Source organism: Emys orbicularis, chromosome 14 (genome assembly GCF_028017835.1).
Source record: "Emys orbicularis isolate rEmyOrb1 chromosome 14, rEmyOrb1.hap1, whole genome shotgun sequence".
Lineage (NCBI taxonomy): Eukaryota > Metazoa > Chordata > Testudines > Emydidae > Emys > Emys orbicularis.
The window spans coordinates 27,105,791-27,123,689 of NC_088696.1; the positions used below are offsets into that span (position 1 = coordinate 27,105,791).

The window sequence follows — 17,899 nt, forward strand, 5'->3', positions numbered from 1 at the left end:
CCTAACCATTTTGTGCCTTAGTTTACCCAAATGGGGATAATAATTACCTTCCTGTGGAATTATGGGGCTTAATTAGTATGTATAAATTCTTTGAGATAAAGGTGCTATTGAAGTGCAAAATATTATTATTATTAAAAACCCCAGCTTGATGGTTGTGAAGGATGACTTATTGGAGGTGTCTTTATAGTGTTGGTAGAATCCAGTGGTTTACCCTTCTCTTTCATTATGGTCTGCCCAGAATTGTCTGTTCAGAATTAGTCACACCCGTCTTTGGTGGCAAATTATCTTTGGGAGCACTTGCCCTCCTGCACCTTAACAAGCAGTTATCACCCAACGCTCCTCTGGCTAGAGCAGGGACTGGAGGAGAGAGAAGTTAAAGAATGTGTCTTCCAGGGCACAAATTAAAATCTTTACAGGTAAAGACCGGATAGAAAGTCTCAGAATAGAATGAATTATGTATTTGAACACTTAAGATTTTCTTGCTTTTATTGCAGCATGGGGTCTGAACTCTGCTTTCTTCCCTGCACTTTATTACATGGTTAGAAGTCCCACAGTATGAAACTTGCCGTTTGAATTTTGAAGCACCTATATTGTCGTGCTTTTTATTTTAATATTTGTCACCGACAGGGCCGACAGCTAAAAAGTGCTGGCTCCCCATGGTGTGATGTGCGGGATTTTCAATAGAGCTACACAATTGCATTTGCTAAGTGCTTGCGGGGCTCACACGGTCAAAGCCCGCAAATTGCCACATTCATTCCACTGGGCAGCAGCCAGCGCTGCACTGAGGCGAACTGCATTGGAAAAGGGATTTGCTTGCAGGAGGGACATTTGCCTAAATGGCTGATTTCTTTTTAAAGTCCTAAGCCATTGTCTTTAGCCATTTCTACCAAACAGTTCTATACTCACAGCTTTTAAGAGCTGGTGGGAACTTCGGTGTTGTTTACAGTTTATTTAATTTATTACATATATTTTTTTTAATCTCTGTTTTCCCATCCCCAAAATTTACTGGCCAAAGAATTCATGGAAGTAAATGGTTCTAATGACAGGACGGAATCTACATCCGTTACTCTTTTCTCCTCTTCCCTCTATATTCTTTTATTTTTTCAATTCTCATACTTCTATCTTAACGTATGGCAAACCTGTCTTGTTTGTGTTCTAGCTTCAAATCAATACTATTGTGTAAATCATTTGATGTGCACAGCAATGTTACGTACTGTAACAGTTACACTTTGGGTATCAGGGGAGTTATTTGTATCCCCTCCCTACCTCCTTTGTCTTATTCACATGTCAATTACAAAAAATGATTCCAACAAAAAGGTCCATGATGATAATTGTCAGAAAAAGCCATGGCTGAGGATTGGTTTAATGACAGCTGAACGAATCATTGGGAAATGCTACTTTCATGGAGTCTAAAGCATACTTAATGAGCCAAATTCATCCCTGGGGGAGCTCCACAGGCTTTAGTGGAGTTACTCCAGGAATTAATTTGGCCCACTCTGCACATCATTGCAGAAAAGACAAATGATTCTGTAATGGCTGCGCTGCTGAGCTTAGGTGTTCTTTATCAGTGTATGGAAGAGGTGTCAACTCGGCCTGCATAGACTTGGTCGGCCTTTACTTGTGCATTCTGCAGTTATACGAGAGGGGAATTCTCCAACCATTTTATATATTTTGTTTCTGTCACTGAAGGAAATGAATTCTATGAAACAGATGAAAGTATAGGCCCAGATCATCTTCTACACAGGAAAATGCCAGTCAGGGGACTGAATAGGGAGGGACACTCCATTCACAGAGTTTCCTCTGTATTTTTCCATCTGGGATCAGAGCAAGAGGCTCTTCCCATAAAACCTGCAAATTTTGGAGATCTATCAGATGGCCTGTGTCTCTCCACTTCCTCCATAGTGGCCTTTGATTAAGAGGAACTCAGCGCCTGCAGCTCCTATTGTAGGGTTACTATATTTTGAGTGTCCAAAAAGAGGACACTCCACGGGGCCCTGGCCCAGCCCCGCCCACGCCCCAACTCCACCCCTTCCCCAAAGTCCCCGCCCCAACTCCACCCCCTCCCCTGCTTCCTGCGAACATTTGATTCGCGGGAAGCCTGAAGCAGGCAGCAGGTAAGCGGGGGGAAGGAGGCGCGGCCCAGTCTGGCCCCCCCAACCGAGCGGCTCCCTCCGGCGGCCGGCCCCGGCCCCAGCGTCTCCAGCCTGGCTCGGCTCGGGCCCTGGGGTGCCGGCCCCGGGCCAGCCCCTGGCCGAGCACCCCCGGGCCAGCACCGCCGGCCCCCGGCCCCGCACTGCCGGCCCCCGGCCCGGCCCCCCCGGCCCAGCACCCCCGGGTCCTGGGCCAGCCCCCGGCCCAGCACCGCCAGCCCCGGCCCGGCCCCCGGCCCAGCACCGCCGGCCCCTCCCTATTTTCCCGGACATGTTCGGCTTTTTGGGATTTCCCCCCGGACGGGGATTTGAGGCCCAAAAAGCCGGACATGTCTGGGAAAATCCGGACGTATGGTAACCCTACCTATTGACTTCAAATAGACTTGTGGGTGCTTAGCACTTCTAACAAAATCAGACACTAGGTGGTTCATCTTGGGCACCCAGAATTATTGGACATTTGAAAATTTACACTTAAGTGACTTTTCCATGTCAGTATCAGAGGCTGAGCCAGGATCAGAAATCAGGAATTCCTGCTTCCTGGTGCTTAATCCACTAACTCTCACTTCCTGGACTTGGAAAGGTTATCAACCTTTCCAACAAAATACAATTCCTACTCAATGCTATCAACGTTGCCGAAAGACAACTGCAAAAGGCATCTCTGGAGAAGACTCCCATTACCAGGGCTATGCAGAAGAATAATGAGAAACTTGCATTTGGTTCGAAAGACATAAATAAGTCTCTCTTGGATACAAAATATTTGTTCAAACACCCTTATGGAGAAAGTAACACAAAATTGAGCAAAACACTGTCAATGGGGAGCTCAGAGTGAATGAGATGCACCAGTAGGGCTCAAATAAGGAGCAAAATGTCATTTCTGAGCATGAACCTGGGCAGAAAGCAGCGTCCGTTTTTCAGGCCCAATTTGCAGCTATTACAAGGTAGGCATGTGTGTCAGCATTGCTTTTAATATTGATTTTCCATATTCTTGCTTCTTTCCCTGTTGTTCCTTTGGGACAATGTACAATGCAGGGATGTTCTTGGTTCATCACATAGTTTGGCATCTCCTCTTCTTTTAGTTTTCTATTTTCATATTATGTAAAATTCAAGAATAATTTTCCACAGAAGAAATATTTTACACCCTTTTAAATGTATTAAAAAAACCTGTAGACATTTTAACCTCATTTTGCCCCCGAAAGCCCCCAGCACAAACCAAAACAAAAATCCCCAACATATTTCAGACTTAGTTTTGAGCAGACTAGATATACAATATCACTCTCCAGCCTAAGGCCCTGATCCTACAAGTGCTTACTCAGAGGCTTTGCTTTATGCATGCAAGTAATTCCACCAAAGTGAATAGAACCAGTCGTATTCTTAGAATTAGAAGCATGCACGTGTTTGCAGCATCAAGATGAGAGATGCAATTTGCTGCCATTCACGGGAGAGTAGTGGGGGGGGGGGGGGAGAGAGAGAATGCCCAGAAAGCAGATGAGTTCAGTATCTTAAAAATTGGCGCTACCCTGCAGAATTAAAGCATCAGACTTTCTTTCTGCAAGGCTAATACACAGCAGAGTTTAGCTTTGGCTTATAGTTTGTGCCCTATCTTAGTTCTACACACCTTAGAAAAAGGTTATTCAATACTTTATGATACCTTGGACTTGAATTTGCTGAAGAAAGTAGGTGCCCTCTTCTATCAGCAAGGCTTGCTTCCCCGCTGAGATGGATGTGTTAAAACCTAGTCTCAGCTTTCCCTCTTCCTAGCCACCCGCCCTAGCTGTAAAGATCACAACAAATGTGGGCAGTGTGAACTTGCAAGTCCTTCTCCCCCTTTCCCAGATAATCACTCCCAGCCCAGATACTCTGAACAAAAGGAGATCACTAATTCTTAACCGAGGGCCTGTGCTCTTAGCACAGACTCTCAACAGAAACATTGGCAAACCACAAAGCCCGTCACACATGAAGACACCTTTGTTGGGGAGGAAGTTGGAAAGGAGTAAACACGGCACTGGAACTGAAACACATCCAGCAAGCACAGCCACAGGCACCCTGCCCCAAATGTCTCTCAGCTGCCACCACTAAACAGGGCCCCTTTCTTTTGGGAGTGGTCCATGCACTCCGACAGCAACCCAGGAAATCAGGCAGCTGGTCTTCTTTCAAACCGTGGCGAGCTACAGAGCTGTTTCATCTCATTGTGTCTCGTACAGTGGGTAGCACCATATGTGCCGGTGCTACAATGCCTAAACCTGCAGGAGGTAAGTGAAGAACCGAGTGGCAGCCTTTCAACTCTGAACTGGGCTTGTTTTTGTGCACTTTAGTCAGAACTATACCATGGAACTTGATTTAAACAAAAAATGTGCTTGGTATTTTAAGCCATCATTTTCATGACAGTCACCGCAAGGGGAAAAACTCACCATGGACTCCCCAAGCATTCCTGATTCAGGTGAAATGTGACAATGCAGATGTTGCCTCTCTCTCTGTTTCACTCATCATCCCCTTTTTCCATCTACCATCTGTTAGACTCCATTGCCTGGCTCTGCCAGCAGAAAGACAGGAGGCAATGCATGTGGTTTAATTAGGCCACAACTTTATTCACTTCAAATATCTGGGAGTACCCAGCAATACATCACACAGGGCAGGACATTTTCTTCATAATTTCCACATAATCCCCAACCTGGTCCCAGCCATCCCCACATAGGACTTAAAAGGGGGCTACAGAAGGAAGGGGTTGGCTCCCCGCTGTACCAGACATAGGAGCCCAAAATCCCCCTTCCTCAGCTCACTTAAGAGCTCTCTTTCCTTTACATCCTTTTCCAGTCCATTTTATCTGGTAACTGTAGCTCTTCCAAACCGAGTACTCGCACTGGACATCTGCCGCAAGTTCTGCATCCTAAAATGCACTATTATAACTTGATCCCCCGCCCCACCCAGTCCCAAACCCGCTGTGGGGAAGGTGAAGAACTCTACCCTGCCTCAGCTGATATTGTGGTGTAGGACAAATTCCTTTCCAGCCTCCAGGGAAAAAGAGGGACTACTGTAATGCCCACACTGGTCCTGAGGTAACCCAGTCCTTTTGCAACCTTCATGGGTGGGTGGGTGAGTGCTGCCAGCAGGGCTGGCACAACCCATTAGGCAACCTAGGCAGTCGCCTAGGGCGCTACAATTTGGGGGGTGGCGACCGCAGTGGTATTTCGGCAGCGGGACCTTCCGCCACCTCTGTGGGGGGCAGCATTTTGGGGCGGGACCTTCCGCTGCCTAGGGCGGCAGAAAAGCTGGCGGCACTCCTGGCTGCCAGCCTGAGTCAGGTGACAGAGAGCTTCTCTAGGGCTGCATGGGGTATATATACACACCCCTCTCCCCCCCCCCCCCACACACACTCTCCAGGCTGGCAGGAAGGGCAGTGCCCTCCCCCTGACATTGAGCTGTGATGAGCACAGCACATTCTGCAGTAAATGTAGCCCCCGTCGTCAACCTCTGAATGTTTTCAGCACTAAGCATGAAGTGCACAAGATAACATCTGATTAACCCTTAAACCACAAGACACCTCATATGGAATGGGGTTCACTGTGTCCTTCATCTTCAGCATTAGTAAGGCAAAGCGTTCCTGCTACCTGGTACAAACGGAAGCTATTTACCATTTCCCTTAGTCTCATTACAATAGCAGTAGCTTTACAGTATGGTCACTTGCACACTTCCCTTAGCCCTCTTCTGTAGCAAGGTTATATTAAGATCTTTTGTGAATAATATAGTGGAAGCTATATCTTTTGCAAACAACATACATATTTCATAGCTTTCATGCCCAGAAGCCAGTTTCTTGAGGATACTGTCTATAAATTGCAAATGAAAGAAGATGCGCTTATTTATTACATTACTCCCAACCAGGAAAAAAAAATGCTGTCTCTAATTTAAGGGCCCAATGAAAAAAACAAACACCTAGTGTATGTTGTTCAGACATGCCAAGTTTTGAAAGCTTTCCTGCTTGAGTATTTATTTGTGATGTAAGAATCATGCTGGGGTCTCAGGTACCTCTTCAGCTCACATAAGATTTAAGAGATAGGGCAGCATAATTGGTGAATTCAAGGTGACTATTTGAGCTTAAGTACAGAGGTTGTACTTAAAGTTTCTTCTGGTTTGAGTTGTAGCAGTATTTCCCACACAGAGCATAAGAGATGTCCCTGGGACGGTTAGATCCCTAATCCATATTTTTTCATATATCATTTGTTAAGTGCGAACGGTGGGCTCTGTGCTGCACAAAACTCTAAATACCAATAAGTATTCTGGGGGCACCAGGAGAAACAACATTTAGCAAGTGAATTCTTGCATTTTCCCAGTTAATCAGCAAATGTATTTGTATCCTTTCCCCCCTTTTTAAGTCACTTTTAATGCAGAATCTCATTACTGAACATCAAGTATGTGCAAATAGAGCTGGGCATCACTAGTGAAAATCTTTGCATAAAATTTCATCACCAGCTGGGTTCATGCAGGCTTAGCTTTCCCAAAATTTTGCTTTTGGCTTAACATTTTTCACAGGCCAGTTGGTGAAATCCAGTTCTAGGTTGAAATTTCACAAAGTCCCATGTGGAGACAAGACAAGAGGCTGACCATGTAGGTGCACAGGTGCCATGGAGGCAGAGGGAGGCAATGTAGGCACTTCCTCTACTGCATCACTGGTAGATGGTATCTGTCCCCCTACAGTCCAGCAGGATGAGGCAGGGAGTGGTCAAGAAGGTTTGTGACTTAGGTGGAATTTTCAGCAGCTAGAGGAAAACAATGAATTTTTTGGCTGAAGACATAAAGGTAGTTTAGTTAAGTGGTAGCAGATAAACCAGCCTGTTTCCCAACAAGACCCCCAAGTGAACTTGAAATAGCATCAGTTCTCATGTGACCTGAATACTGTCGCTGCAGCAGAGCCTCGCCATTGCTGTTCTGGATCCTGCTCTCTTCAGGAACTTTTGAAGATCTCTGGGCAATGCCTGTTCAAAACCTGGCAGCTGCCAAGGACCTACAGGAGAGGTACCAGGGCTCCAGGATGAGAGAGTTAGTAGTTTTCAGCATAAGGATATCATACTAAATTCACAACAATTGGATCCTGTGTGCGTCTCGCTGGGATACCTAAGTATGCCTATTCCATTGTGATGACGTGCAGTAAGCAGAGCTTTGAGGAATGGGTTCTTAGCTTGGCACACCTACACCATAAGAGAAGATTCTCAACACAGTCCAACAAACCTCTGTTTCTGGACAAAACTGAATGTTTGCTCATGCCTGTCATTACCCTGTCTAGCAAATGCACGTTATGCCCTAAAATGTGGGTGAGACAGCAACTGAGATAGCTTTATGAATAAATAGCCAAATGTAGGTGTAGCCAATGGCTGTACGGTACCTGCACATATGTCTGCTTTCATTTTTTGAATATCTGTAGCCAGAGGACATTTTCCACAATGCCGATATAAGGTGATATTACTGGGTTTTGATACTGGAAGGCTCCCCAAAAGGGAGGATGATTGAAAGGTACAAGTCTGGCCTTGCCTTAGGAATGTGGATTGGAGACAATACACTATTGAAGTGGTTCCCAAACTTGTTCCGCCGCTCGTGCAGGGAAAGCCCCTGGCGGGCCGGGCCAGTTTGTTTACCCGCCGCGTCCGCAGGTTCGGCCGATCGTGGCTCCCAGTGGCCGCGGTTCGCTGCTCCAGGCCAATGGGAGCTGCTGGAAGTAGTGGCCAGTACGTCCCTCGGCCCGCGCCACTTCCAGCAGTTCCCATTGGCCTGGAGCAGCGAACCGCGGCCACTGGGAGCCGCGATTGGCCGAACCTGCGGACACAGCAGGTAAAAAAACCGGCCCGGCCCGTCTTGTTTGTTTACCTGTTTACACAAGCGGTGGAACAAGTTTGGGAACCACTGCACTATTGGATTGATGGATTAGGGTGCTGGAGGAAAGAACAAATAGATGAACTGCTCTATATCAGAGAATAGCTGCCTGGAAAGGGGGACAGATGGTTTGGAGAACAGAAGGAGGGAAAGTAAGCAGCAGGGCAGCCTGCCATAAACTTGGAGAGAGAGAGGAGAGAAACAAAGCTAAGGGGGCTGATGTGGTCATTGACATGTAAGATTACCATGAGTGTCCTTTAGCTTTTGTAATTTACACACTCATGGCCTACATTACTGTTGTTATTTATTGGTTGTGTTATAGTAGTGCCTCGGGGACCTACTCAGGGACCAGCACCCCATTGTGCTAGGCACTGTACAAACAGAGAAAAAAGAGCTGGTCCCTGCACCACAGAGCTTAGCACAATTTCCAGCAGTGGCATCTACACAAGGTATCGTCTTTGCCATCTTTTCTCTCTTTTTTTTAAACAGCATGTTGCTGAAACACAGCTCTGATTGGCTAATACTGAGGTGATGACTATACATCTTGGAAAACTAGAAAGGCGCTCGCCCTGCGAAGGAAGAACAAACGGATGACGCTCAACTGCTCAGCAGTGCCATGGGCTCTCGAAGAGGTGCACAGGGGCGTGGGGGAAGTGCTCAGTTTACGGCTATCCGTGGTACAGTGGCCCCGTTACAGTAGTTAACACACACACACGACAGTTTCTTGAGGGTATTATTTAAAGCAATATTTCCAGACAGGGAAAAATATGCTTTCCCTAATTTGGAGACGGAACCAAAGCCCGCTGAGGTCAATGGAAAACTCCCAGGCCGTGATTCAGCAAAGCACTTATGCACATGCTCACATCCCATTGAAGCCAATGGAATTTAAGCATGTGTTTAAATTTAAGCATGTGCTTGAGTGCCTTGCTGAATCAGAGCCAATCTGACTACAGTGGGACCAGGCCCTTAAAACCAAAAGGAAAAATAAATTTCTGTCCAGAAAATTAAGAAAAAATAATGGTTTAATAAACATAAAGGAGTTCATTAATAAACTGACTTTCCTAATCTAATCTGTGTTTACTAAGTAATACCATAGTAACAAAACATAGATGAAATGCACATGCAATGCTTTCCCAAACATATCCAGCTAAGCCTTCTTCACGCGTATCAAATAAAAACTGTCCATGTAGTGAATGTCATAATAAAAAAATCATTTTGATTCCGTACTGAGATGCTCTCAAGCGATTAAATTACAGTTCATTAATAGGGCAATGAAGATTCATACTTTGTTAAGAATCCTGTAGGTGATGTGGTAATTATCTTATCTTACTCTTGGAGTGCTTGATTATTTTTTCCTTTGGATGCTTTCTACAGATAGGCATGTGCTTGCTCTCTCTCATTTTATCTATTAAACTTTAGAAAAGTAACAATAATTCCTATATAAATAGACCATAGGTCAGGCTGTGGCTGTTACTATAAGAAGAGGATCTTACAGTCATGAGGACAATAGCAATTAAATGAAAGATGAGCGAAACTAAAGAGCACACAGAATTGCAAGAAAGGAGAGTTTGGGGAGAAAAGAAAAGGACGAGATGTTCATGTTCTGCTCAATTTAACTCTGAGGACCTTGTCTAAATTAAGGATTTTGGCACCAGTGGAGGCACCCTGATGTAAATCTGCAGCATGAAATCTTGCTCCATTGAAGTCAATGATAAAACTCCCATTTGCTCCAACAGAGAGTGATAAACTTAGAAGTGGAGGATAAGAGAAGGGCTGGAAGACCCAAAACTAAGTGGATGGATGTAATACAAAAGGATTTGATTAGCCATGGAGTTTCCAAGGAACTGTTTCAAGACAGACTGGAATGTAAAAGGAGTCAAAGAGCCAACCGGGGATGGGACTGGACTAAGGGTAAAAGAAGAAGATAAGCTATCAGTAATGCATATAAAATATTTAATGTTAAGGATTAGTCAACAGACAAAGATCTGAAGTTGTGGTCAGTCAAAACACAAATAGTGTATGTAAAAGGTGACTGTACAGACACTAAAAATTATGTCCTGCAACATTGTTTAATAACTTATGATTAGTTCAGAGTATTTAACGCTTCTAATGACACGGAGGTATGCAGACACGGAAAATGTAAAATCATTCAATATATAAATGGTAATATGTTAAATTGTTACAAATGTATTGGCTTCATTGAACTAAATTTACCAGTAACCTGTGTGTCAATGTTTACCTCGACTTTTATATACAAAAGAGCGATAAAGTTTTTCTTTACACTCTCATAGCTTGTATCTCAGTGTCCCTAATACCACCGAGGGACTTTGAAGGGTGTTTAGTCTAATGTGTTTTGTGAATTCTCTGATACAACCTCATGTTTACAGACCATCTTGCCAATGAAGCTCCCACTTACCGGTGCATCTTCCACATTAACTGGAATCTGAGCAGAATCCTCCTGATCCAGATTAGCAGCCACCAGTTTGAAGAGTAAGTTAATGTTACATGGCCAAGTAGATAAAACTTTACATGGGGTTTTCCGAGAGCACCTCCATTCAGTATGACACATTATAGATTCAGACGACCTTCTGGGCCAATATATCTCCTTTTGGCCACAGACAAAAATGGGAACAAGACTCAGAAATTAAATGTTCAGCAACTGAGGCACCTCTATCTGCACCTGCAGAGCCAGTGATGAGAGCCAGATGCAGTAACAAAAGCAACAGCATATACCAACAAAGGGTCCGATAAGTGCTAAGAACTATTGTCAATAGGAGTTGCAGGGGTTTGGAACCTCACAGGATCAAGCCCATAGAGCGAAATCATGACAGTAAATGTGAAAGCTGAGGACTCTCCTTCCATTTCCTAGCACCAGATTTCATTTTCAGAGAAGGCTGAAATTCGTAATTACTTATTAAAACAGCCCCAGCCATTTTGTCTACATTGTCTTTGGCTCATAAGCAAAGCAGTAATTGAGGTGGCAGCATCGCTGGTCATTGTGTGTGCTTTCATTATGTTCTTTTATATAAACACTGGTTATGGCAAATATTCCACAAAACAACTTGCTAGACTGTAATTTACATTAAATGTCACTGGCCATTTGTAGGTATGATCACACTGCGGTGGAGTGAAAGATTCTTAAAGAAAAACAAAAGTCAGCATTTGCAATCAGATCGAGTTCAGACATTACTGAAGTGCTGCAAGGCACAGCAGAGACTGGAGAAGAGACCTGCAACTCAGTTTTTTCCAGCCTCAAGCGCTAAGTGCAGCCTAGTCTGGCCTCCTTTCTTTTCTAACTGGTGCTGCCCATCCACAAGACTCAGATGGCAGAAGAGGCAAAAGGAAATTGTCCACTCATCACGTCTCTTTTGATGACCTAAGCCTGCTAGATGATTTACATCTTGACCCACTGTGATGGGGGCAGGAGGAGAGCAACAAGAATGTGCTGAGCGAGCTCTCAGACACATTCAGGTGACCTATCCAACTGAGGCATGTTTGGCAACTCATCCAAAATGATTCATTCAGTATAGGAAGTCATGTGGGTTGGTGGATAACACTGAACAACAAGTTGGCACAGATTATATTTCAAGGAGAAGTAGCAGGTGTTACACCTACTTCCTTGTCAATCTGCATGGAACAAAGTCAATTCCTGATCCCTAGGGTTGGGGTTACCTACCCTTTTAACTTAGTGGAAAAGTAAACTAGCATGTGGACACACACAAACTCTTCATCTTCTGGGAGAGAGTTAGTCTCTCATAGTTCCCTTTTCCTCAGGGTAACATGGCAGGGCATGCGGTGGACAGTTAAGCAATTTTCCCATCCCACTGCCATGAGCGTCTTTGAACCATACTCTCTGATATGACATTGAGCACAGTGTGACCTTGGCTAAAAACTTTTAGCTAAACCCTGTTCAGCACCAGATCAACCGCACCAGTAATTTTTGTAGCACAGCTAAGGCTTAAGAGAGCTGTGCTCTGGGGACTTGGGACTGGTTGGAAGTAGGAGGCAGATTCTTTACACCATCGGAAGGGTGACGAAGTTACTAGCTGAAAAAGGCTTCTTTTAGACCAACTCAAACATTTGCTGTACAAAGCCATCCTTATTTAGTTAATTTAGTAACAAGGCTGAAGGCAGCCTTTTTTTAATCTCCTAGGTTAAACCCCTAACTATAAGAAGTTTTAGTGTAAAGTGGTAGTAGGTATGGTACATACACCATTTAATGGATGGTATTTTCTAAAAGCATGTAATGGAGTTAGGCATGCAACTCCAGTTGAAAGTCTAAGTCCCGAAGGCACTTTAGAAAATCCCATACTAATTTTTTGCCTGCAAGTTGGCTGTGGGTACAGTATGTGGTTAGAAATGCATTATTACATTATTTGTGGTATTATTAATTGCTGCAGTTTTCATTTAATTCTTCAGCGCTAAAACCGATTTAGTGGTTTACATAGAAAAAATGTTTAAAAGGTTAAAAATTGCAGCGGTATTTTTGGAACTGGATGTATTTAGAACAGTGCTTAGGTTTCAAACATAGCAAGAGAAAATTTATTTAAATAAAAAGTGACCCATTTTCACTGAAATGAAGAAAAATTATAACTAGTTTTCTTACTAAAATTGAGTTTTGTAATTTTTTTTAATAAAAACTAAATTTTGAGCCTAAACTACCTGTCAGCGTCCAAGTCAACTTTCACTAAGAAGAAAATTAACCAATTTCATGTCAGCAGAGTAACTGGAAACATAAAAATGGTCTTATTTGCCCAAACAGGGAAATTAATCTCATTCTCTTGAGAAATGTGAAACATTTCTCAAAATAGCTGTGCATAATTTACATCTGCCCTAGTCCTTTCTAGTTTAGGAATGAACCCAAATCCCTCCTTATAACCAGGAGGCCAATTCTGTCCTCAGTTACAAGAGTGCATCTCCCACTGCCTTGAAGGTGTGGTGCACCAACGAAACAGAGAACAATCAAAACCAGCAGGAAAATATAAAACATCAAAATATAATCTGAAATACAGGAGGTGTACTAAAAAGAAGCTTCAGCCTTTGCATTTGTTAAACAGTGTATTCCAATCCCAATTGTAATGCACTGCATAAACCAATTTACGTACTTAGTGTTTTTGCATTGAAGGGTATATGACCCTGAAGAGTACTTTCTACAAGGTGTTAGTGACATCCTCCAAGCTCAGACACAGGGCAATGACAACTAATTGTGCTCAATTTTGGTATGTTAAAGGAATCTAGTAATTAGCAGTATTAATATTAGATCATAATTAGGGCCCTACCAAATTCACAGTCCATTTTGGTCTATTTCACAGTCATAGGATTTTTAAAATCATAAATTTCATGATTTCATCTATTTAAATCTGAAATTTCAGTGTTGTAATTGTAGGGGTTCTAACCCAAAAAAGAAGTTGGGGGGGGTTATTGTAGGAGGGTTTGCGGTACTGCTGCTTTCAGAGCTGGGCAGCTGGAGAGCGGCGGCTGTTGGCTGGGGTCCCAGCTCTGAAGGCAGAGCCGCCACCAGCGGCAGTGCAGAAGTAAGGATGGCCTGGTATGGTATTGCCACCCTTACTTCTGCGCTGCTGTCTGCAGAGCTGGGCCTCAGACAGCAGCCGCTACTGTCTGGCCACCCAGCTCTGAAGGCAGCAGTGGTATTACCGTCCTTACTTCTTCACTACTTCTGGTGGGGCACTGCTTTCAGGGCTGGGCACCCGGCCAACAACCACCGCTCTCCGGCCTCCCAGCTCTGAAAGCATCGCAGAAGTAAGGGTGTCAATACCACAACCCCCTTAAAATAACCTTGCAACCCCCTGCAACTCCCTTTTGGGTCAGGACTCCCAATTTGAGAAACGTTGGTCTCCCCTGTGAAATCTGTATAGTATAGAGTAAAAGACCAGATTTCACGGTCCGTGATGCATTTTTCATGGCTGTGAATTTGGTAGGGCCCTAATTATAATATGGCCGTTTGATAGGTCAAATGTGCAGTGGTTGAGTAGAGAACCCATACCAGGAGGTCTAGAAGTTCATGTGGCTGATATGCACACAGTCTCCTAACTGGCCCAGCAGTTACTGCATATGAATATAAGCATGAATCTTAATTACCTTGTGTTGAAACAAACAAAAAAGCAGAAGGAAGGGATCCAATCCTGCAAGACGCTATGTACCTCAATTTTCATTGGCATCAGTAGGAGCTGAGGGTGCTCCAGCCCCCCATGGGGCCAGAGCTTGGAAACAAAATAAAAAAAACAACCCAAAACCAATTCTATGCACAAGTTTTATACAGTTAATTTCTAAAGTGCCAACTGTTCCATCCTAATGCATGTGCTTAACTCCCATTAACCTTAAAGGGAGTTCTGTGCATGATACACTGCTCAATACAAGAGTATATGTTTTGCACTCCTCAAGGCTTCACTTTTCATGGGTTACTTCCAGTGCTTAATTTGTAATGGAAGAGGTGTTGGGGCTCAAGCAATTGTTTTACTTTCATAACTGATGTGGCAAGTCCAGAGGTGTCAGGGCTATGAACTGCCAAGCCCAGAGTGCGGGGCTCAGCCCTGGCAAGCTCTGGCACAAATTAAGCACTGGTTACTTCATGGGTTACATGTGTATGACAACAAATGATTTTATACTCTAGTCCTCTGACCCACACGTACAGGGAAGAGTGACATAACGTGTACTGATAGATGCATTGAAGCTCTGACACTAATCGCATGTATTCCCTTTATTGAACTGTACTAGTTATTGCAATCAGATTAAGTCACATTTATAAAGCAGACCATCCAGTTGCACTGAAACCGATTATATTCATTACATAGTTTTAATCACTGTCCGGTGAACTGGCAAATCCAATCAAAGCATTAGTCTTTAATTAAAAAATTCAAAAGAAATATTCCGACAATAGCCAAGCAATCACATCACAATGCACAATTACCTAAAATTGCAATTAAAAAGCAGTTAAAAAAATCACACCTAATCTTTAACTATCCATATAATACAAGAAGCAACAAAGGGCAACAGCATCAAAGCAGATTTATCTAACACTATAAATTCAGTCAGAAGCAGAAGCTCTAAAGTACACTAGCTGAAGCAGGACAATAAAAAATACTGAGCATGGAATACTTTTAATCTCTTCCATTAATATTCATTTCCAGCTGCTTATAATAGCAGCGCCTCATGGCCAAATCATTAGAGTTTTACATCTGGGTTGCAAATGACACTTTGATTGGATGTAATGTTCAAATGGTCCTCCCCACTGTGCCTCCGTCAAGTCTTCTGCAGAGAGGTGTCCTGTAGTGCCAGTGGCTCACTGTGCGTGCTGACTCAATGTGTGGTTCTGGAAAGATGAAAAAAGGATACATGCATGAGGGGCAGAATAATAGAAAGCATGCCCATACCCTCCTACTCAGTCCCATTTATGCAGAGTTCTACATAAAAGCTTCTCAATTATTACAAAACAAAATGCAATAAAGAAAAAGTACTCATAAGTAACAGCTGCCAATATGACACATTTACTTTGTACTGATAGATCTGTTAATGCTGGCATGAACTTAGGGGGAAAAAAAATTTCTACCAGCCAAGTACAGCCTTTAAGATTTTCAGTACATATAGAGAAAATGGTAACACGTCACGAGAAAAATCTGCCTTCAGCTATTCACTTAATTGTAACAATTAAAAAAAAAATCTGTATCACTGAGGGATCCCTTCCCATATTTTACTCTTCATTCTCACTAGTCATTGGTAGAAGTACTGGCAGAAAGAGACACCAGATTGTGACACACACTTTGCAATCCAAGGAATACTTCAGCAATAACAGCTGAACCACTAGTTTTGGCAACAGGGCATTTACACTGCAGAAAATATGCTGGATGTGTCCCCCAGAAGTTCAGTCTCTTTACAGAATGGACTATGCTGCACATCTTTGTGAACAGCCCTCCTTTTTTTTAGTAGAGCTGTAACCACCACCTGCAATCACAAACAGCTCTTTAGCATAGGAGGGAGACATTACAGTCCAGTCATGCCACTTTGGGTAGAAGCCAAATAAATCCAGAAGCAATCTCAAAGCGGCATTTTCAGTGCAATACATACCCAGACATTTTGCTTGCATACTACAGCCCCAATCCTGCAAACGTGCATGGAGGTAAGTTTATTTGCATGAGTAGTCAAAAGGATAATTTGTGGAAAGGTATACGTGTGCATAAGCCTTTGTAGGATTGGGGCCTAAATGTTTTCAAATGTTGCCACAACTCCTACCAGTAAAAATTCACACATTTTCCTTCATGCTAGTTTTAATTTACTAACTTCTATCTGCCTAGTAATAGAACCATGCAGGTCTCCCAAAGAAAAAGGAAAAGTTTCTAAAATTATAGCTTAATTTGGAATTACATTATTTATGTACAATGTATTTCAAATACATGAAGATATTTTAACTTTTCATAAATCATCTGTTCCTTCTAAATTATCTACTGTTACATCTCAATCAGAAACAAATGGGTCCTCTACTTCATTATGGCAATGGCATCTGTCTAATGAAAATTGTCTTGTGGAAATAGTTAACTAATGAACCTTCCATTCGCAGCCCTAGTCTCTCTAGGTAGCAGTGACCCCATTTAAAGCTGGTATTATTTGCTGAACTGTGCACTCCCAACAACTGACCACAAGGTGTCAGAAGTGCTGTTGAGTTCCTAAATCATGTCAAAAGTTATCAGCAATAGATATTGTGGCAGGCAGATTCTTATGAAACTCTACACAATGATCAGTCTTTCAACATGACAAAAGATTAAGGAAAAGGGGGAAGTGTTATAGTTTAAACATGCATAGGGTGATATTTTGTGAATTAAACAATCAACTGATAAAATAGCAAAATCACTACAGCTTGCTTAGCGTAACTATAGCCCATAGCATAGCTATTCCATGCCCTGAATATTGCAACAAATTAAGCTAAAATATTTGAGATCAATAACCCAAACTACTGTGTAGAGAAATGGAAAACTTACTAATGTATTATGAATCACATCTGTGGAATGTAAAAGAAACTGTATTTTTTGCTTTTAAGTGATTTAGCATAACCAAGCATAAAATCTGACAGCTTATGACTTTTTTAAATATGGAGATATTACCAATCATACAGAAGAACCACCTTTGCCGTGCTTTATGTTATTCACAAAGGGAACAGCAAGTAACAAAGTTATGTAATAGGACTAATGTAGCTGTATAGGGTAACAGCAACACTATACCTATCTCATAGAGCTAGAAGGGACCCTGAAAGGTCATTGAGTCCAGCCCCCTGCCTTCACTAGCAGGACCAAGTACTGATTTTGCCCCAGATCCCTAAGTGGCCCCCTCAAGGACTGAACTCACAACCCTGGGTTTAGCAGGCCAATGCTCAAACCACTGAGCTCCCCCCCCCCCGATAAATGAGTTTGCGCATTAAGACAAATGAAAAGATTTTTTTTTTTTTAAAGTTGAAGAATACAAAGGTATCCCTGTGTTCAAACATGTTCCTGAGCATTTTAACCATGGCTATTTCTAGTGCACTTCATTGTAATTCTATTTTTAGGTCATCCTCAATACCAATAAAAAAATGCAAAAGGTTTACCATCCACAAATCGAAGCAAGGACTATTCATGGTAGACAAATCCATACTTATTTAGGCAGTGTCATTTAAAAGATAATGCACAATCAGCACTCGATGCAGGGCGCACAGTCCACAGTCAGGGAACATGATTTCAAATCTGTGTGGCTGCTGCATTGATTACACCAGGCAGGTCAATAAAGGAAGGGTATGTGACTCTAAATCTGATAATGAAGCACTCATTGTGAACCCTCCCTCTTCAAACATGGGTTAATAATATGTTCTGCCACACATCTAATATAAAAAACATAGTGTTTTGGTG

The 17,899-nt window shown here is 42.9% G+C and overlaps 1 protein-coding gene across 1 annotated transcript in view; it reads right to left on the reverse strand.

Moving 5' to 3' along the window:
- Positions 1-15,113: 15,113 nt before the first annotated feature.
- Positions 15,114-17,899, reverse strand: part of ZNF423 (zinc finger protein 423) — a 212,359-nt gene continuing 209,573 nt past the window's right edge. Inside the window, exon 6 of the mRNA XM_065416708.1 lies at positions 15,114-15,339. Coding sequence (XP_065272780.1) covers positions 15,310-15,339 — 30 coding nt within the window. The 3' untranslated portion in view covers positions 15,114-15,309. The remainder of the gene's footprint in view (positions 15,340-17,899) is intronic.